Below are 22,469 nucleotides of genomic sequence, written 5' to 3' on the forward strand. Positions count from 1 at the left end.
TGCTACTAATAACAACTAACCCCTTTATTTTACACTTATTATCTCATTTATCACATCTTTACAGATGAGGACACCCTGATTAGGCAGCTGGCCTGAGGTTGGCAGCTAATAAGCACAAAGCTGAAACCAGATCTCAACACTGCCTCCAAGTTGGGGACGCCATCCATACTGTCCCTCACTCCTTCTCCAACCAAAAGTTTACTGAGGGCCTTGCCGTGGACGCAGCCCCATTCTAGACCCTGGGTATAGAAAACCAAACACAACTCCATCCCTGTTCTCAGGGTACTCAGAGTCCAGCAGAAGAAACTGCCGCATGTACAAGAACTCTTCTGACAATGTGCAAGAACCACCATATCACAGCCACCCTTAGGGATGAACAGAATTTTGATCACTGCATATGGAAACATAATTCCCAACAGAGACACTAACTCCCATGAGTAAACAGAAGGAGGTATAAAAGGACAACACCAGGTGTAATGAAAGGGTAGTCTAGTCTGACTGGATGGCAGGGAAGGAGTGGAAGATAGAATTAGAAGGGGAGACAGTGCAGAGGGCATTGCACGTGGTGCTGCAGGGTTTGTGGCATGTTCTGTGGGCAAAGGAAACCACTGACTATTTTAATTGGGAGAGTCACACCATCAAGGAATAAGAAAATGATCCTAAAATTAATCTGGGTATAGAATCTTCCAGAGCCAAATGAAAGTCTCAAGGGAAAGAGGAAGTAAGTGCTGGTACCCCATTCCTTTCAGGTCAGAGGACCTGGTTATCTTGTATCCAATGAACCTTTCTGTCAGGGTCAGCAACATTAATTAAGGCATGGGGTCCCTCCTTTACCAATGTTTGTCTAACCTGTCACTAAAACTTCAAAATACGGAGTAAAAGTGGTTATTGGTCCAGTATGTCATGTTGTAAAATGCAGTTTAAGAATGCATCTAAACTTCAAAGTGCTTAGAAAACAATGAATTAATCCTCAAAATCTTCTAATACTGAGAAGTGAAAGGATTTTTTAGGCCAGAAAAAAAAAAAAAGTATACAAAACAAATGTCCCTCCTTTCCACTTCAAGAGTAGGCTTCATTTCAGATTTCATGCACTATCAAAACAGGAAGGATTGGAAAAATTTGTGTCAAAGAGTTTGATGACTTAGAATATATCACTGCACAAGAGAACAACCAGAAATGTAGAAATGACATGAACGGCTGCTGAACACTGCTGTAATGACCTCCACTCATGCACGGTTGACCCATGTCTTCTACCTGCATACCTAAACTCTAATCAGTTTTCTAGGGAACTCCATCCCCCTTCCCAGACTTCTCCTGCGAGCTTGTGTAGGTTATTTCTTGTCTACAATGCACATTCTAGCACATGTGAATCTACTTTTGTTTTCAACTAGATTTAAAACTCCTCACAGAAAGGATCTTTATCAACAAACACTTTGAGATTATGGGGTGATGTGCTTGCCAACTGTCTAGAATGAAAAAAAGTACCACAATGGCCCTGCTTTATTCACACTCTGGTCCAGTACTTGGAGAAGGACTGACAAATTAGGGCATCTCTAGGGGGGTTGAGGAGACTTTAAACTGAATTTTAAACCTTCTGTTGAATGGAACTGGGGGATGTTGAGTAAGCAACAGAGATGTCTTAGAGGAAACATAAGGGCTGTTTTCAAACACTTAAAAAGCAATCAGACTAGCCTCTCTACACTCTTTGTAAGCAGAAGGTAGAAGTAGGTCCAGGATCTCAAATCGGCACGGTAGACTGTCATCAGAGAAAAGAAACAGCCAACTGAAGAGAGGGTGGGGAGAGAGAGAGGATCCCACCAAAAGGAGGTCTGCAAGTAACTTCTAGTCCAACATCGCTCCCATGCTTCCTCTGTCATTCCTACAGGGTCCAGCACTGCCATGAGCCCTTAATAAGCACACAGTAAGTACTCTGCTGAGTGAATCAAGTCAGTAAATGGGTCAGACCAGACGCATGAGAGATCCTTGACTCATTATGCCCTCATGCTCACATTCAATCTACCAGCAAGTCCAGTCAACTCTGCCTTTCAAAGTATATCTTGATTCAGACCACTGCTTACCACCACCACTACCGCTCCAGTCCATGCCACCATTGTCTCAGAACGAGTCTCCTGCTTCACTCTTGCCCACTCCCAAAACATCTATTCTCAAAATAAAAGACAGCATAATCTTAAAAATATAAACTCCTCTCTTGTGCAACCCCTCCATGACTCCAACACACTTAATAAAAAAGCCAAACTTCTTACCACAGCAAATAAGACCCAGCTCCTGCCTGTCTCTTTGACATCATCTACTATTAATTTCCTCCTGGTTTCCTCTGCTGCACCCACACTAGTTCTTCCTGTCCCTCAATTTACCAAACTGACTCCCACCTCAGGGTCTCTGCACTTGCTGCCTGGAATGCTATTCCCCCAGATCTTCCCATGGTTGATTCCAGTCTGGGCTCAAACGTGCCCTCCCGAGAAAAATATTGTCCCCGCACTCACACGAGCCTGTTTCGTCATCTTTACATCTTCCATCGCTCTGAGTCTCTCCTCTATCCCTCCAGAACTTGAGCGCCCCGAGAACGCTATGTTCCCGTAGCGAGCGAGCCCTTTCCCAGGAGCCAGCCAAGGCCAAGAACAGAGTTGTGTGTTTTTGCCCTGAATCCTGGATCCCCGGTTGTTTCTCACGGGCCCCGCCACCCAATTCGGCCCGCACCTTCTTCCAGCGGCTCCAGGCCCCTCCCGTAGCTGACCAGGTCCTCATCGCTGTCACTGTCCAGCGTCGCCATTTTGTCACTGCTCGGGCCCCGCCCCCTCGCTACGGCGGCCTCGGCGGGCCAATAGCCTTCCGTCCTTTCTGCTCCGCGAACGGAAGTATTCTCTCTAGGACCTAGGTCAAAGGTCCCAGGAAGACTCCGCGGCGAGTTGCTTAATGCCTTCGACCCTCGCCTAGGGTTCTTAGGCTGATACCGTAGGAGCTGAACCCGGACACGAGTTGCCTTGGGGGATTTGGCAGCCACGATGTCCCATCCTAGCTCCGCGCTGCGAGGGTCAGGAGCAGGGGAGGCCGCTGGGAGAGGTTAGAAGCCACCCAGCTGTCCGGCCGTGGTGCGTGTTCTTTGGGATGCGAAAACCGACATCCTCCCACCGTCCCGACCCCTGATCCCTACCCTCTTCCTCTGCCAGCTGTTACTGCCGGACTGCCCGCCCCGCTCCGTCCAAACCCCACGCCGCCCTGCCACCTGCCACTTGCAGGGCAACTGCCTGTGCTCTCGGATATGCCCGATCGCCCTGCTGCTGTTTCACTTATTGTTGATAGGGGAAGAGGATAGAAGGTGCAGAACTGTGTGTTGTAAAAAGCAGAGGTGGATGGGAATATATAGACACACACATACAGTATCTATCACCCTTGTATCATTGTGTGTTTGCATGAGTGAGCTGAGTCCCCTTCCAGGCTTCTGGAAAGGTTCACAAACATTGGAAGCTCCAGTGCCCGCGGGAAAAATAACGGCTAAAAGAGAAAAAGAAAGAGGGAATGAAAGAAAAGGAGAAAAAAGGAAAAGGTTTGGAAAAAAGAGATGAAAGGAAAGGAATAAAGAAAGAGAAATTAAAAAATGAGAGAAAACTGAAAAGAAAGGGGGGGGGAATGCATACAAGCAAAAGGCTGCTGTGTTGGGGGGTGGGGTGGGGCTGGGTTCTCCCTTATTGAACCTAAAGAAACACATCTGTCAAATGGGTTGCTGTTAGCCCACCCACAACCCCTTTTTACAGAAGAGGAAAATGAAGCTCAGGTAGTAAAGAGTGAGGCTAAGGGGGAAGCCAGTTGGGAAGCCCAGGTTTTTCAAAATGGGAGTAAGAAGTTCACTTGAGTCAGAATCACCTGGGATCTTTTTCAAAAGCAGATTCATGTCCCTTCACACCCCACTGCCCATCCCCTCAGGCTTCTTCAATCTAAATCTCTGGGAGTGGGACAGTTCTTTGTGCATTCCAAGCACATTCCCACCTTGAGACCTTTGTACTGTCCCCCAGATATTATATGACTCACTCATTCACCTCCTTCTCAACTCGACTCAAACAGTGACACTTTCTCTGACTCTATTTACAAACCTCTGACTCTTAAAATTAATCTCTTTCTGCTGCACTCCCTATCCCCCTTGCCCTGCTTTATATTTTTGCATAGCACTATGACCTAACATACTATATAATTTGATTTACTTGCCTATTAGGTTTGTCTCTGCTCATTGGAAAGTAAGCTCCATGAAAGCAAACATTTTGACCAGTTATTTTTTTCCTTTGCTGTATTCTCAGCTTAGAGCAGTTAGCACATAGTAGGTGCTCAATAAATAATTTTTGAAAGAATGAATGAAGGGCTAGTTAAATAAGTCATGGTACTTCTGTAGTGGTTTTAAAACCTGGCTCCAAAATTGCTTGATAGGTCTCCCATGAGATGTGGAGTCTATGCCCCCTCCCCTTGAATCTGGGTTCTGTGACTGCCCACCAAAATGATTCAGTAAAGGTAACAATGTAGTCCTTTCCTGGCCCAGGCTTTAAGAAACTGGCAACTTCAACTTTCTGTCTCTTGCCATGCTTGCCCTTGGAACCCATCATCCATGCCGTGGGGAAGCCCAGACCACATGGAGAGGCCCATGTATAGATATTCCAGCCCAGGATCCACTGAGATCCCAACCATCAGCCAGCATGTCCACCAAATATGCAAGTGAAGAAGACTTCTAAATGATTCCATTCCCAGCAACCATCTGACTGCAACCACACGAGTCCCCAACCCCACCCCCAATGCCCAAGCAAGAACCTTTTACCTGGTTTGGTCACCTCCTGAAACCATGACAGACAATGAAGAAATTGTTCTTGTTTTAAGCCTTTATGATGGGATAATTTGTTAAGCAGCAATAGGTTAACTGGAACAATTCATGTGTGGAATACTATGAAGCATTAAAAAATACCTATGAGGAATAATTTCTAACATGTAGTTAAATGAGAAAAATGGGTGAAGTAGAGTACACAAGATGCTGCTGTTTGTGTTTAAAAAAAAATAGCCAAATTGTGGGGAAGGGCAACACATCCATAAACATACTAAAATATGCACAGTGTATCTCCAGTCAAAACACCAGTATGTGTCTTCCCTGAACAAAGGAAATCAGGATAGGAAGGATCCATACCTATACCATTAGACTATTTGATTTTTTTGTTTCTAACCATATCCAGGGTTCATTCTTTCCAACACATATTCATGTCAGTGGCTTAGTTTTTCTTTTTTTAAATTTTTATCGTGGTAACATAAATACAACATAACATTTTCCATTTAACCACTTTCAAGTATACAGTTCAGTGGCATTAATTACATTCACAATTAGTTTTCATTGTAAAATCTAATCTAACGTACTAAAGGAAAGGGATCTTTGTTTCTTGAAACTGGCCAGCCCTAGGATCGTCATTTGACCATCAACCATTACTGTAAACGTAAATGTAGATATTGAAAGTAGATTGGGGACGAATCCATATACAAAGACAAATCATGAAAATCCATGTTTTTATTTCTAAACAACTCAAACTTATTTTTTTATAGTTTGTAGCTTCTAAAGGGGCAAGGAAAACCCAATAAATTTCTTATTGAGGTTTTCACTTAATTGGAATCCTGACAATCACAAGCAGTTTAAACTGTAATAAACCAAGCCCTGACTGCTAAGGTTCAGGGGACAAGGAGCCCTTCAAAGTGCTTGCAGCTTCCTCAAGGAACAGCTCTGAGCTGTTCTTCAGAAGCAGACAACTGGGGGTGCTTCATCTGAGACCCTGGTCCCAATTCTTGGCAGAGGGAAGGTGAAACAACACGTGTTTAATGCAAAACAGTAGCAGCTTAAACATTACATATCCTTCTTTCTTATTGACACATGCAAGAATGTACAAATCTCAGGACCTTATCAAGAAACTAGAGATAAGGAAATGGACTAACTCATCTGCTGGAGGGGGAAAGAGTAATATATCCTACTTGTCACAGGTCATTGCTGGCAGTGTTGGCAGTGTGAGGGTCACTCATGGCTAATAAAGAGACCCGCCCTGACTACGTGCTTGGGAATGATGTCACTCTTTTTTTCATTGTGTTTTTTAATTGAATTATAACATGCAAACAGAAAAGGGCACAAATCATAAATTCAATGAATTTTTACAAAGTGAACATGCTCATGTAAGAGCATGCAGATCAAGAAATAGAAAATTTCCAGAATCCCAGAAGCAATAATCTGAGTATGGACTACTTTTATCTGTTTTACACCTTATATAAAATGGAATCATACAGTATTTTGTGTGTGGTTTCTTTTGCTTAGCAGTGTTTCTGGAAGATTCACCCATGATGTTGCACATAGCAGTAACTTGTTAGTTTTTGTTCTGTATAGTTTTCTATTATATAAGTATGACATAATTTATTCCATTCATTCTACAGTTGCTGGGCATTTGGGTAGTTTCTAGTTAGGGGATACATTGAATAGTATAGCTATAAACATTCTTGTACATGTCTTATAGTGAAAAGATGAATGCATTTTGGTTGGGTATCTACCTATAAGTGAAATTGCAACATCATAAGGTATACAATTATTCTGTTTTAGTAGATAATACCAGTTTTCCAAAGTAGTTGTACCAATTTACACTCCCACCATAAATGTATGAAAATTCTGGTTGCTCCACATTCTTGTCAATACTTGATGTTTTCGGCCTTTTTCATTTTAGCCATTCTGTCACTCATTTCTTTCTTTTTTTTTAAAGCAGTTTTATTCACACACCATACAATCCATCCATCATGTATAATCAGTGGCTCTCAGTATCATCACAGAGTTGTGCTTTCATCACAATCAATTTTAGAACACTTTCATTCCTCAAAAAAAAAAAAAACAAAAACCCATAACCCTTATACTCCCTATTATTGACACTTAGCATTGGTCTGGTACCTTTGATACAATTGATGGGAGAATATTATAATATTACTGTTAACTATAGTACATAGTTTACATTAGGTGTATTTTTCCATATACCACCCTATTATTAAGACTTGTAATAGTGTAAAACTTGTATTCACTTTTTTTATGCATTATCTCCCTTTAGGATATATATTTGTTCTAGTTCATGGAAGAAAAGTCTTACATTTGTATTATTAACCACTTTCATCAACCATAAGAAGGTTCACGGTGTTATACAGTCCCATGTTTCATCCTCTAGCTTTCCTTCTAGTGACATACATTACTCGAAACTTCCCCTTTCAACCATGATCACACACGATTCAGTGCTGTTAATTACACTCACAATAATGTGCTACCATCACTTCTATCCATTTCCAAACATTTGCAATCAACCTTATTAAAAATTCTGCAGCCATTTCTTTTTAATCCAAAATCAGTTTTTCCCTATATGCCAAAATACTTTTCCTTTTAAATAATAGGGAAGAGTGTAGTTAAGCATAGTGTCTGAGAGCCAGGGCCTTTGCATCAGACAGCAGGTGAACTCTGTGCCTCAGCATTTTCATCTGTAAAATGGGAAGGATAAAATACCCCCTTCATAGGGTTGTGGGAAGATCAACTGAAAATTGCTTAGCACATCATACGGCATATAGTTGGTACACAAGAAATGACAGTGGATGCATAAGAAGATATTTCTCGGCTGGGGAAATGGAGGCCAAGGTAACTCAGGGATAGAAGCTATGAGCCTGGGTCTGGCTCTCTCTGGTTGGCGCCTCTACATGGCACCATATGGCCTCAATTTCCTTTTAAGATTTTTTTTTTAATTGCAAAACGGTGTCTATAAGTTACAATGAATTTTATTCACTTGTGGATTACCTTGTAATTTCTGCACTTAATTTGGCAAATTTCATTGGCTCTCAAGATGGGATATATGTCTGGATGTCTGGCTGCCGCCAGAGAAGCAAGTATTCCCTTCCCTTAGAAGGCAAAACGCACATTTTACTTGAAGGAACTGCGTCCCAGCACAGCTTCTGGCTTCACCAAGATGGCAGCACAGGGACTTGACAAAACAGTTGTTTGCAGTTGAGATTTTAATCTTCGCCTCTGTCAGAAATTCCCACCCCAGTTGCTTTGTTAGGAGCACTAAGGCTCATCGGGGGTTCTTGTTGCACGTATTGCACGTATTACCATCAGGGGTTGACAAGTAAATTAGGCAAATAATGCTCCCTGCAGTGGTTCTCATTTCCTGATCCCAGCGGGATCAGAGCTGCTGGGGTCAGGCCCCGTGGGGCGAATACTCAGGTCCTGCTTGGCCCTAAGGAGCTGCACTGAGGAGGCTCCGGGTGGCCAGGGGATGTCTTGCTGTGTCTCACACAGAGAGGTGATCCTTTTCCTCTGAAGACACCTAGGAGAGAGTCTTGGGGTGGGCTGGTGTGTCTTAACACCATGTTTCCTTTCCTTGCGCTTCTTTTTTAATAAAAGGAGCAGGCTCAAGCAGGCAACAGCATCTGGCTGGATTAAATAACAGACCTTAGTTTTCGCTGTATTCACTCTTTTATGCATTATTTCCCTTTAGGGCCAAGCACCACTAGTTTCACTCATGGTGATGACATAGCTGACTTTCAAAATAGGTTGTTTAAAAAAAGTAAGAAATTTTAAAGAAAAATATGAAGTCAATAATAGTGCTTAATAACAGTAAAGTGGCATGTATATATGACCAATCGCAAAGGCAATTCGAGGTTCAAGGCAGTAAAAGATGGTAAAATCGGAAGGTGATGGGGACGTGCCTGGAATTAGCAGCTGACTCGAAGTGACTAAAACCAAGCTCAGCCACTAGCAGGGAATCCTCCGTCGTCCACTTAACTCCTTGAGTCTTTGTTTACTCACTTGTCAAGGGGAGATGATTTCATTCTCTTATCTGCACAAGAGTCTGAGAATTAAGCCTATCTTTTAATTTCCTGGGCAGAGTAGGATTTCTATTAGTGATAACTTTTTTTATTGTGATTACAAATGTAATAAATTGACTCGCCACCCCGGGATCCCCGAAACGGAAGTGGCTGTTTTTAGTTCCCGCCCAAAGCTGGTCCGTTTCCAGGGCAACGGATTAAGTACTGGGTAAGCGACTTTTTGCTGAAATTAGCTTGGAAGTAGCTTTCACTCTAAGGAAGGAAGGGGAGTTTTTGCATCTGCCGAAATTTCCCAAACACCTGTCGGAGCGCTGAGGCGATTAGGGTTGCAGTTTCTTCCCTAGAATGAGAGAAACCGCCCTTTCCGAAAACCCCTTTTCTCCTGCAGCGTCTCTGGGTCTGCAGTGGCAAGGTGGATTTTTTTTTGACATTTACTTAGTTGTTGGTCCTTGGCTGTTCCCACTATTTGCTTATTTTAAAAGTCTCCAACGACGACCCCTAATGCACCTTTCTTTTTAAAAAGAGAAGGAAACTCTTGGCTGGCTTTGAAAGCAGATTGGGTCCTGTTCTACCTGAGGCTATCTATAGGGAGGGCCAAACGCAGCAGCAACCACCCCCAGGATTCCCTTTGCAGGGGGGGAAGGGGACAGACGAGTAGCGAATGCAGGACCCGCGGCCGCGAAGGGCGAAGCCCCACAGCCTGGGGCTCCCGGTTCCGGCCCGCAGGAGGTGCCCCGCGTTCCGCTCGGCATTCGCCGGGGAAGTCTTAGGGTCAGCGGGGGTAGGAGGAGACTGATGCGAATCTCGTCCCCGGAGGTTCCCTTTTCGCTTCGGAGCCAAGCACGACCCCACCCCCAGGCCCTAGTTAAAAGCTTTTACATGCATTTCTGTCTTAATACTCATGACCACCCTGAGAAAGCTTAATCCACCCCATTTTGCAGATAAGAAAACTGGAGTGGCAGCTAAGAAAAGCGCTTAAGGGCACCAGGCGAAACTCTCCGGCACCCCCCCCCCCGGGCGGCCCCCAGCCCGGCGCCGCCCCGCCCTGGTCTGTGCAGTGGAGGGTCAGGGGACCGGTGCGGAGACCGCGGCGCAAACCCGCCCGAGTCGGCCCGGCCCCGCGGAGGCGCAGCGACCCCGATCGGCCCCGAGAGCTCCTCCTGCGGGGAGTCCTTCTCGACCACCTGGCGCTGGGCCCGGCGCTCTCGCGCGCTCCCGAAAGGGTTCCGCCAGCCCGGGCCTCGCTGCGGCCGCGGAGACTCGCCCCGTCCCCCGCGTCTCGCGGCGCTCACAGAGTCGAGAAAGCAACGACGCGCTGATTAGGACCCTGAGGCTGGGAGACGGCGAGCGACGCCGCGCCCGGGGCCGCGCTACCCGCGTCGGAGACCCTGGCCTGGGGCGCCGGGCCCGCCGCAGCCAATCCCGGAGCGGGGCCGGGCCGGGGCGTGGCCTCCGGGGCTCCCGGGCTAGGCTCGCGCTGGAGGGGCTCGGGCGGGCGGGGCTGGGGGCGGGGCGGAGGAGGGTCCCGGCGCCCTTTGGGACCCGCGGCGGCCGCAGCGCTGCAGTCTTCGCCGTGCGCCCGCCCCGCCAGCATGACCGACGCGCTGCTGCCCGCGGCCCCCCGGGCGCTGGAGAAGGAGAGCGACGGCTACTTTCGGAAGGTGGGCGGCTTCGGCGGGTCGGAGAGTCTGCGGGCTCCAGCCTGCTTGCCCGCGGGCTGGGGAGGGGGCTGCGGGGACGCGGCCGGGGTCGACCAGGCCGGAAGGGGGAAGGGGCACGCAAGCTGGGCGGAGGCTGGGGGTGTGGGCGGAGAGGGCAGCGCACCCGGCCAGCCGCAGCAGGTGCGGCACCTGCCCGGGTGCCTGTCGGGGTTGGGGGGCGCACCCCAGAGCCTCGCGCAGTTTGCGGGCGGTGAATCGGGGGCGGGGAAGGTGCACCGGCTGGGCTGCGCTCGCGGTGTTCCGCCCGGAGTCGAGCTTTCACCCTGGCGCTTGGCGGGGGCGCTGTGGGGACAGGAGGGTTGGCGTTCTCCTCTTGCCTCCAAAATGCTTCCAGTGTCCGCCTCTCCAACTTTTTCCAGAGGGTTGGGGTAGCTACTAGTGGGAGGGGACCCCCGTCGTGTCCCCCTGGGACCTGTCTCACCTCGGACGTGCCCTGACCCCTGTCTCCCAGGAGGGTGTAAGCGCCGTGCCGCTTCCCACTTTGTTAAAGTGGATTGAACTGGTTATTGGAGAGACGCTGCGGGCGGCGAACGTGGGCTCCGCGGGCGCTTGGCACGGCCAGGCAATCCCCTGGGCACACAAATGCAGTCTCCCGCTCTGGAGACGACAGTAGGGCCATCCAGTCTCTCAAAAGCCACCCCAGGCAACAAAATAAGGTTTTAGTGACTAAGAGAATTCAAATAGAGCCAAGAAGTTGTCCTGGAGGTGACTCATGCAGGCCTCACCTAGATATGCCAAATGACCACAATATGATAGGCCCAAGTCAACAGTACTCCAGAAAACCTTGAAGACTGCCTGGATTCCTATCTGAGACTCTAGAAAGCTTTCACTCACTAAGTGTATTCGTCAGAAACTTAGATCCTTCAGAGTGTTCCTATGCCAGCTAAGTCCCAAAACCCAGAGGCAATAGTCTCTTCAAGAACATCAACCAGATGTGTCCCCTTTTCCCATAATGTCTACACCCCTTTTTAACATGAACAGGTTAGGTTGGTCACTGCCTAGACATCCCTGAAGATCGGGAAAGTGATTGAACTAGAGGAAGGGGTAGCATCAGACAAGATGGAATTTAACAAAGGATTATGAATCTTGAATCTTTATAAAATTTTCTTTTTCTTAGTTGCCAGGGTATTAAATAGTTAGAAGGAAAGAATTGAAATGGTGAACCTGTAACCCATAGCATCCTTTGAAATTTGTTCTGTAGCTATTTGTTAAATGGTAATTTGAAAGCCATACCTTTTTGTATAGATGTTGTATTTCACAATAAGGAAATAACTGAAACTATGATACTATAACTCATAATAACTTTGGAAACCTCCTGTATATCTACTTGTTAAATCATACTTTGAAAGATATTGCCATTTTGTGTATATGTTACATTTCATAAGGAAATAACTGAAACTGTGGAATTGTAACCTATATTCTTTGAAATTTTGCTCTCTAACTTCTTGTTAAATTGCACTTGGAAAGCTGTCACTTTTGTGTATATATGTTATAGTCTACAATGAAAAAAAGAAAAAAACACCCGAGCCCACGGGGCGAGAATGCTGGTATGCCTGCAGGTGGCGGGGTCTGGGGTATAAAAATGCTTTCCGGGGAAGTCAAGATGACAACTTCCATGCCTTCTTGCAGGTCTTAGGTGTGTCTGAAAATACTCTTGGAGCTTGACCAGGGGTGACTGGGTCGCAAGGTTTTTTTTTTTTTTTTTTTTTTTTTTTTAATTAAATAACAGATATAACCCAAGGCAGAGTGCCTAATTATAAATAAGGAAGTGAAACTGTTTCCCACAGAACAATCAATTCTTAATTGTTCAGAGCCCAAAGATCCTGTTGGTAGATGGTCTTGGCGTCTTTCTCCTTCTACCATGTGACAGATACCGCTCTGGGGCTTTTGCTCACTTCTCATTAGCTGTGGCCCCCAGGGCTGGGCAGGAGCTAAGGCAAGGAGGGGACCTGGAAACAGGTGGGACAGAGTGGGAAAAATTTTTGTTAAATTGCTTTGAGCATTAAAAAAAAGGGTGGTTTTAAGGTATATTTAAGTTCAAAGATGTCATTGCAGAATTACAGGATTACAACTTCTAATTATGTGTGGCATTTGGGACAGAGGATCACAGGCCAGGGAGCTGCAGAAGGAGGCCTGTTCTAGGGCCCCAGGGCCCAAACTGCCACCCCCACAAAATTGCTCTGTGGCCTCCAGTCAGTTGTTACCTTTTTTTCTGGGACTTCATTTCCTTGCTGCAGTGTTTGTCCTCTGACTAGGTGGAGCCCTGGGGGAAGATAAGCAGAGGGAGGGCCAGAAAGGGCAGGCCACACCTGTGGTTCCAGAGCCTTCCAGCGGCGCACGCGGGGTCTTCTTGGGGTGGCACAGGACTTGGCCGTACAGGCTAATCTGGGGGAGCCCCTCCGTGCGTGCAGGGGAAAGAGCAGATGGCGAGTGAGCCGTGAAAGGACGCCTGGTTGGGTGTTTTTTAAATGTGGTTTCTCTGGGGGTAGATGAGGAATCCTGGGTGCAAAATAAGATGAATCACTGCTTTATGCTTGGAAGCATCCGTTTTGAAAACGCGACCTTAGAGCCCTCACCCTGATGAGTGCGAGGTCACACTGGTCCACCGAATGCTCTCTGTGTGAGGAAAATAAAAAGGTGTTGGCAATGACTCTCCCGGTCTGCGATCCCAGCCAGTTTGACATAAAGCAAGTGCTCCCGGAGGGAGGAGGGGAAAGGGAGCCTTTCAGGCAGAGACACCTCCGGGATGTGGAGGTGTAAGTGGGAACTAGGCTGTTTTGGGTCCCCCATCCTGCTCAGGAACCGCAGGGATCCATCGCAGTGTTTGGAACAGGACCCGACATGTGAGAGTCAGGTCACAGAAAGATCACGTTGACAGTCGAGTGGTCGGTGGGTGGGGGCTGGGGGAGAGGCAGTGGTGGTCCAGGCTGGAAGGGTTGGGGGGTTTTGCCCCCTACAACCTCATCTCTGCTCTTCCTACTCTGATACGGACTCTTGATGACTTCTCAGTCAGTAATCTAAAGCGCTGTGCCAAGGCTGCCTGCCCACCTCCTTGCACCTCTGACCCAGCCCAGGGGCGCGGCTGGAGGCCGGGAGCCCGGTGGTGAGGAGGGCCCTGATGAGGGTTTAGACTAAAGTAGTGTCAGCTGGAATGGGAAGAACTAATGGGGCGGGATATGGTGGGGAAGGCACTGCCGAGGGGGATCAGGAGTTCAGTGTCTGGGTGGGTGGTCAGGAGGCTGGCTGGGTGAGGGAAGCCAGAGGGGTGGGGGCAGGTGGATTCGAGGCCCCTGGGGGTTAGCCAAGGGGGTGGACCCCGCAAGGAGGCGGTTCTGCGGATCTGGCAGCCAGAGAGCCCGCTGGCTGGGGAGGCAGCATTGTGGGAAGCAATGGGGTGATGAGTGAAAAGAGGATGAGGGACGGGGGCAGCTAATACCTCCACTTACAGGACCAGCAGAGAGCGGGGCGGCAGGCCAGGTGGGTGGCTGTGTCAGGGACGCTGAGGGAGAGAGTCTTCTTAGTAGAGATGTGGTGGTGGACAAGTCAGAAGAGCACTAGGAAGTACTGGATTTGGACCTTCATGGGGTTGTTAATAAAGGAGTGGCTGGAGAGTTGCAGGGAGTGGAGAAGGTAGTTGCTAGAAGGGGATGGGAGGTGTAGAAGTGGGAAGGGCAGGCATGTTTTAGAATGAGGAAGTCTTGAGCCTTTTTTAAAGTTGAGCAGGAGTTGGGGGCGGGGTGGGGGGGCTGTGGAAGAGTCGGGAGAGAAAGAGAACAAGCGTGGAGGGGTCCAGGAATCCAGGTGGGAGGTGAGGATTGGAAACTGCTGCAGGATTTGGGAGGGTGAGTGACCAGGGGCGGTGGGTGAGGGCCCCTGAGACTGGAGAGGCAGTCAGGGCATCCCAGGCCGATTCTCATACACCTGCCCCCACCCCTCTGCCAGGATCCCCTCTCCTGTCTTTGTGCTTTTGGGATTTTGAACCCGCTTACAGGATCAAATTAATTTCCACTAAAGTCAGACTTCTCTTTCATCCTCTTTTCTTTGTCATTCCTTCCCTCCCCTTCCTCTTATCTTTAAAATGCCATTCTGCTCCATTCATCCCCAAAGCATTTACTCAGTGGCCGCTCTGTGCCTGACCCCTGTCACGTTCTGGGTCACACGCTGTCCTGACTCGGTGAGGCTTCTGTGGCGGTTCCCAGCTGGCCTCATTTCCTGGGGGTGCTGAGCAGGGCAGGGAGTTCGAGTTTTGTTGGGATAGCTCAGGCTGTGCTTGAAAAGGAAGCAACTTCTTTTCTTTAGTCAAGTGAGCAAAAAGTGGGAGCCCCTGGGCCATATTCAGAGCTACAGTTGTGTTTTGTGTGGCTTGCACACAAATGAAAACCAATTGTCCCCTTATGCCTGCTGGACAGGGACCCTGAAGTACATGACAAGGGCTGGACAGAGGCACGTCCCCTGGTAGGTCAGGGTCTTCTTGGGGTCACTTAGGAATTGACTATACAGAGCCCCAGAGCACAGCCAGGCCCCAGGTTGACAGGGACACACCTCAATACAGACCCCATCCTCCTGGCCTGGGCAGGCAGCTTGGGGGGAGTTAATTAAAATTAACAAACAAAACGAAACAAAACTGTTCTTGGTCTAGTAAAATACCATCTCTCACTTTCTTACTTGTTCTGATTTCTGCTGCTTGTTTGTTTTTCTTTTTCTTTCTCATTAATCATTAAAAGAGGTGCAGCTGAATAAGGTTATTATACAGCTACTTTACATTTACTGTTAAAGCAAGTTTTACTATAAATCACTTCCTTAAAAGAAGGGCCAGTGGAAATGCAGCTTTTTTTTCCCAAACAGATCTTTATGCTTATTGTAATGACAGCCTTGGAAGAATGTGTGTTCTGGCCTAAAATTGCATACAGTTATGTACATTTCCGGGACATCGCATCCTGGGAGCAGGTCTCTTCCCTGGGGCTCCCTTTGTGCTGTAGATCTAAAACCCAAAGGAAGACCTGTTCATGGCCAAGAGAAAGCCGGCTGGAGAAAAAAATGAGAGAAAGACTTTCTCCCGGGCTGCTGAAAGGCCCTTCAATGAACATCTTCACCCTAAGTGGAAGGAGAGAGTCAGTACAAAGTACAGCATTGTCAGCTCTTATCTCTGCTCCTGCATCCTTTGGGAACACTAATGACCCAAAATGAATTCAGCTCCATTGTTTTTGCTCAGTAGCTGTAGAAGTTGTTTCTTGTTCACAGAAACCTTGAGGCTGGACAGGGCCCCAAGGTTCATTGTGTCCTGGTTTATGGTCCTTGTTTACTCTGGGCTTCTTGGAGCCTCTAGCAGAGAAGGAAGGAGGAGAATTCTTTTTTTTTTTTTTTTTTTTTTTTTTAACCCAGAAGCTCCTTGTTAGTTCTCTGCACCAGTCATCTTTGTGGGGTTCTGATTTCATGTTAGACACCTGCGTGCATCGTTTATAAGAACACGTCTGTGGGGAAGCCTTCTGCTTGGCTGAGGCCAAGGAGCATGGTGTGGGTCTTAGGGGATTATCAGTTCTAGCTTTATTGGGGAGTTATGTTGTCCCTTCAGCTGTTTGGACCCATCCCTTTGGAACCTTGAGTCCTTTTCCAGGAATGGTATGAAGTCTGAGGGTTCTGCGCCACCTCTGCCCCCTGCCCCGCACCCCACTGTGGTCTGAGCCGGGTGTAAAGGCTGACCGTGGCCTCGCTGTGGCTCTGCCTGCTGCCTAGGTGCTCACCAGCAGCCCTGAAGGCCCTCCTGACGAGCACCTCCCCACATCGTGGGCTCCCAGCTGGGAGGACCCTGAAACAGAACTTCCAGGGTGACTCAGAGGAGAGTCAATGTGATGAGCTGTGACTCTGTAAATGTCCCTTGTTTCCTGGGGTACTTGGACAGCTCCCAAGACACCACCTGATCCTGCTGGGCATTGGCTTTTGTGCGATCACCACTTCCTCCGTTGACTCTGGTGCCAAAGTCTCGTGACACAAAGTCTGCTTTGGAGGTGGCTAGAGAGCACAGTCACCTAGCAGGTGCACTCACACCCACCCTCACCCCCAGGTGACTGGAGGGCTAGACAGGGAGCCGTGCTGGCTGTGCTTGAGGCCACCCACCTGCAGCACAAGGGACAGAGAGACCATGAGGGACACATGTGAGTTCTCCTGGCCTCTCCACTCAGACCCACAGCACCTTCTCTATGTCATATGCCCTTAGAAAATACCAGGTTTCGATTTGATTGTAAAGAAGAGGAAAAGGCAGGTGATCAAAAGCATCAACTTAGAAGTAGTTTCTTTTTCTTCAATCATATCTGTATCACAAAAGTAACATGTTCTCGAAAAGGTAATACAGAAGTGTACAAATTAAAATCACACATACACACTCCCTGGATAAGGACTGTTAACTATTGGTAGGTGCATCCCACCAGCTGAAATAAGTGGGTTATTGGTTGGATCTGGAAATACTTTTTTTTTAATAATTTTTTTTTATTAGAGCAGCTGTAGGTTTACAGAAAAATCACGCAGAAAGTACTGAGTTCTCACATACTCCTACCCCAGTTTTCCCTGTTGTTAACATTTCCCATTAGTGTGGGACCTTTGTTACAGTTGTTACAATGTTATTATAATTATATTATTTACTGTAGTTCGTAATTTACATTAAGGTTCACTCTGTATTGTACAGTACTATGGTTTAAAATTTGTTTTTATTCTGGTAACATATATACAACCTACATTTTCCCATTTTAACCGATTTAAAGTATTCAGTCCAGTGGTATTAATTACATTCCCAATTTTGTGCTACCATTACCACCTTCCATGACCAAAACTTTTCCCTCATTGCAAACAAAAACTCTGAACCAATTAAGCTTTAACTCCCCATTTCCCTTCCCCATCCCTGCCCCTGATAACCTGTATTCTAATTTCTGACTTATGAACTTCCTGTTCTAATTATTTCATATACATGAAATCAAACAATATTTGGCCTTTTATGTCTGGTTTGTTTCATTCAACATGATATCTTCAGGGTTCATCCATGTGGTAGCATGTATCAGAGCTTCACTCCTTTTTACGGCTAATATCCCGTTGTGTGTATTCACCATATTTTGTTTATCTGTTTTCCGTTGATGGACACTGGGTTGCTTTCACCTTTTGGCAATTGTAAATAATGCCTCTCTGAACATCAGCGTGCAAATGGAAATACTTTTGATTTATGGAAATTTTGGCAATTGTAATATTTGGTGATTTTAAGTTTGCAGTGATTGTAAGATTTGATGGAGGTACAGTAAAAGCTTTGTTATTCAGCATGTTGAAAAATGGCTGTGCTTGGCATGCAGTAAATGTTTACAAAGATTTGTAGAACTGAGTGAAGGGAGCCAGCCAGTAAAAAGTTATGGCTAAATGTTGATTCATATGGCCTCACCCCTGTGGGATTAGATTGGGATGCCAGAGGGAGGTGACTGAGCCTTGCCCTCTAGCCCCTGCCCTGGGACATCATAGAAGGGCAGGGGGGCTGTTTGTGAGAGCCAAATTCATTGCTCTAATTTTCATAGACATGGAAAAGCAAGATTCTGTCCATCCAACCTGCCCTGAGTCCGCTGCGTGGTGAAAAGTTAAACTGGGCATATCTGTATATTGCAGGGTATCGCAGGCTATTTCTGTGCTTTCTGGTTGACAGCTTCTGGCTGACTTAGAAACATACAATTCCATTTTCCAGAGTTTGGTGGTTAAGTGAGGGATTGCGTAACTAGGAAGGACTGAGAAAGGCAGAGAATCTCTTTACCCTGGAGAAGCAGCTCAAAGCACCTGCCCTCCCGTGCTCTGTGCAAGGTCTCTGGCCAGGAGCTGCCTCCTGCTCTGCACTGTCACCCCTCAGCCTTACTTCTGACCTCCAGATCCCAAGCCTGCACTTTGACCGACATTTGCTGAAAACCCATCTATTTGTGTGTTTCCTGGTGGAGGTCAGAGCCCAGTGCTCCCCAGTCGGAGGAAGGCCGGTGTCACTCATTCCCTGGCATCTAACCTCCGGATGGCCCAGCCTTTCCACCTTCCCAGGGTTGGCCTCTGTGGGAAGAGGTCAAACATCCTTTCTTTTCTTCCTAATTAAGTGCCTCCAGTTTTTGCCTAGTTGCTGTTCCTAAATGCTTGTTTCCCAGATGAACAACTTGACTGTATGCTAAGGGTGGGTGGGTGTGTGTTGATGCCTAGAGAAAGTTTTCACTCTAGGGGAATTCATTCTGGTTAGGACTTTTTCATTTGCAAGCACCAGACAACCCAATCCCAAATGGCTTAGACAGATAAATACACTGTGGTACATCCCTGCAGTGGAAATCTACTCAATAATAAAAAGGAACAAATCACTGATAGATGCAACAACATGGATAAATCTCAGTTTATAATATTGAGCATAATAAGCCAGACATAAAAGAATACATAACTCTATGGTTCCACTTACATGAAGTTCTCCAGTAGGCAAACATTTCTATATTTTGATTAGTGTGGGGGTTACACAGGTGTATATATTTGTCCAAACTCATTAAACTGTACATTTAAAATCTGTGTGTTTTAAAAATGGTTTAGGTACATAAGGGAATGCATAGACTCCTGTAACTGAGGAGTCCAGAGTGATGGCTTCAGGACTGGCTTGATCTAGGGCTCAAATAATGGCAACAAGACCCAGTTTCTCAACTCTGCCTCCCTCTGGGTTGGCTCCATTTCTGGGGAGGCACTACCAAGCTGGTGGTTATGTGGCTGCAGTGGCCCACCCTTGCATTGTCCTAGGTTCATGGCCAGTGGGAGAAAATGAACCTCTTCCTGACAGCTCTGGTTGAACCTGGTTGTCCTCCATCAGGCTCTCACTCCTGAACCAAGCTCTGGGGCTGGAGGCTTTGTTTTTCTAGCTGGGCAGGCTTGAGTCACATGTTCATCCCCTTGGAAAGGAGATGGGGGTGCATGGACTGCCACCCCCTGACCACCATTGGGTACCATTTCCACCCATTGCCACTGCTCAGGCTGCCTCATTTTAGAGCAGCAGGAAAGACATGAGGTTATTCCTACCTCCAACCCTCACTGCCTCTAGGATCTTGACTTTAACGTGTCAGCCTCAGAATTGTGGGATCTGAGATATTGTACCAGGGCCCCCCCAGGCTGTCCAACAAAGGGTGGTGCCCACAAAGGAAGCGTGTTATGAAGCTAAGGTTTTACTCGGTACTTATTTTTCTTGGGTGTTGGCTGTTGAACTGTCCTTCCACATTTCAAGAGTGATAGAAATACCTGGCCCTCAGATAGGAATGGCAACCAAATAGACTCGGGATAGGGGAAAGACTCACTTCACCATAGGGCTTGTAGACAGTGACCCCCTCGAGGTTAGGACAACTCACTTGGGGCCCCTTGTTCCCAGGCCAAGCAAGGGTGACCGTGCCACCCCGGTACCTGGGCACAAACCTTCACTCCAGTTTTGGAGCAGCTCTCTACATCCCATCCTGAACCCAACTCAGCCACAAAGTTGCAGGGTCTGGTCTGGAACCTGTTCAGGGCTAGGGCCTTGTAATTTGAAGAGACCAGGGGAAACTGAGGTATGGGCTATCACTGTGGTTCCCCACCGGCAGAGGAACCCCTAACAGGGGCCAGTGGACCGCTCACAGCCTCTGGGGATGCCAGGGGGTGTTTCTGGCTGTCTTGTCCACATTCACCTCTCCCGGCTCAGGGAAGTTTCTCAACAGCCTCATGGGCGTTTCTGGTGTTTCTAGCAGCGGCTGGCATTCCTTTCTGTCAGTAAAAAGTAATGTAGTTTTGGGTCCAATTACTCAGTCATATTTAATCCTAAGCATTCCTGTGTCTTATCTAGAAACCTGACCCCACATCTGTGGCCTGTTGGGGCGTTGTGATTCTGGGCCAGCCAGAAGTTGGGTAAAGCACAGGAGGAGCCAACAAGTTCTTATCCTTAAGCTGGAATGGCTGCTTATCGTAGCCTTGGGAATGTACATAAAGGGCTTAGTTCTTAAAGCTTCCCTGTAAAATAAAACACAGCGTTAGTGAACCATGTAATTTTGAGTCAGATTGGACCATACCTTCATAGTCATTTTAGGAGGTGGAAAGAGGTTGACAATGATTTTAGCCCTTTAATATTAAATTAGCTTAAGTTAAAGATATTTCTGTAATAGAAAAAGACCATTCATTTCTGATTTTTTTTTTTTTTTTTTTTTTTAAATCAGGGATCCTTTAATTGTTTGAAAGATCCATTCCAACTCAGATTCTAAGTATCTATGCAGTTTGGACTTGGGGAAAGTATCCTTTTGAGACATGGAAAATCAGGTTGGGGGACAAATAGAGGTGACCTGCTGAGAAATCTTTGTGGAAAGAGAAACGACACTCTTCTGGCCTGCTAGCCCAAAAGCCACTGATAGGGGGATCCCTGAGAAGGTTGGAGTTGTTGATAACACTTTTCTCTCTCTCTGGAGTTGAGGCCATAGGTGTGGCTTGGGTGAAGGTGGGGGAGACTGGGTGTGTGCAGAGCTGAGATGGATGTGGAGCGAGACTCCCCACCAGGCCACTCCCAGAGAGTAACCACAGCCGGTCAGTGGGCAGGAGCTGAAGATAAGTGTTAAGAAGGAATGTGGCCCTAACTCACATCCCAGGGCTCTACCTGTCTGGGTGTAGGAAGAAGATCACTAGGTTAAAATTAAACTTTTAAAAGCTTTTCAGAATTAAACATCATCTAAATACCCCAGGGCAGCGATCACAGACAATTTAATAGAAAAGAAATTCAAGTGCACAGTAATATATGAAAAAAATGATTGCCCTTGCAAATAATAAAAACTGCAAATTAGCAAATAAAAAAATCAAATTGGCAGAGATTTAAAATAATAGATTTTATAACTCAATAATGAAAACACAAATAACCCAATTTGAAAATGGGCAAAGAATCTGAATAGACAGTTCTCCAAAGAAGAGCTGCAAAATGGCCAATAAGCACATGAAATCATGTTCAAATATCATTAAGTTATCAGAGAAATGCAAATCAAAACCACAAGGATATACCACTTTTCACCCACTAGGATGGCTGTAATCAAAAAGACAATACCAAGTGTTGGTGAGGATGTGGAAAAATTGGAACCCTCATATGCTACTGATGGAAATGTAAAATAGTGCAGCTGTTTTGGAAATTAGTCTGGCAGTTCCTCAAATGGTTAAACAGAGTCAACTGTATGACTCTGCAGTTCAACTCTTAGGTATACCCAAAAGAATTGAAAACATACACACTCACAAAAACTTGTTCAACTTATTAATACTTATGCCATTAATGGTGATAAGCAGTCTTATTCATAATAAACCAAAAGTGTAAATACCCCCAATCCATCTACTGATGAATGGATGAACAAATGTGGGATATTCATCCAGTGGAATATTATTTTGAGACTAAAAGGAACAAAGTGCTGACACATGATACAATATGGATGAACTTCGAAAATGTTGTGCTATGTGAAAAAGCCCATCACAAAATGCCACATATTGTATGATCCCATTTATATGAAATGTCCAGAATAGGCAAATCTATAGAGACAGAAAGTAGACTGGTGGTTGCCGAGGGCTGGGGAGGGAGGTGGGGAAGGGGAAGTGACTGCTAATGGATACTTGGTTTCCTTTGGGGGTGATGAAAATATTCTAAAATCAGATATTGATACTAAAACCCACTGAATTTAAATGGGTGAGTTTTATGGTATGTGAATTATACCTCCATAATCCATAAAGCTGTTTTCTTTCTTTCTTATTTTTTTTTAAAGTATACTTATACCCATTAATGGTGAGAGAGGGAGAGCATAGGGGGAAAATTCATGTGCTTTCTTTCCCAGAGAATAATTGCATCAAGTGCACTGGGAGCCT

General features: G+C 46.5%; 2 protein-coding genes across 3 annotated transcripts in view; one reads left to right on the plus strand and one right to left on the minus strand.

Moving 5' to 3' along the window:
- GPATCH1 (G-patch domain containing 1) overlaps nucleotides 1-2,792 on the minus strand; it is a 56,395-nt gene extending 53,603 nt beyond the window's left edge. For both annotated transcript variants that reach the window (XR_005214382.1, XM_037820016.1), the window contains exon 1: nucleotides 2,719-2,792. Coding sequence is in view for 1 of the 2 variants with exons in the window: in XM_037820016.1 (XP_037675944.1) it covers nucleotides 2,719-2,791 (73 nt within the window). In the remaining variant the exon portion in view is untranslated. The remainder of the gene's footprint in view (nucleotides 1-2,718) is intronic.
- Nucleotides 2,793-10,420: 7,628 nt separating this feature from the next.
- RHPN2 (rhophilin Rho GTPase binding protein 2) overlaps nucleotides 10,421-22,469 on the plus strand; it is a 56,306-nt gene continuing 44,257 nt past the window's right edge. Inside the window, exon 1 of the mRNA XM_037819956.1 lies at nucleotides 10,421-10,532. Coding sequence (XP_037675884.1) covers nucleotides 10,464-10,532 — 69 coding nt within the window. The 5' untranslated portion in view covers nucleotides 10,421-10,463. The remainder of the gene's footprint in view (nucleotides 10,533-22,469) is intronic.

This window comes from Choloepus didactylus, chromosome 27 (assembly GCF_015220235.1).
Source record: "Choloepus didactylus isolate mChoDid1 chromosome 27, mChoDid1.pri, whole genome shotgun sequence".
Taxonomy (NCBI): Eukaryota; Metazoa; Chordata; class Mammalia; order Pilosa; family Megalonychidae; genus Choloepus; species Choloepus didactylus.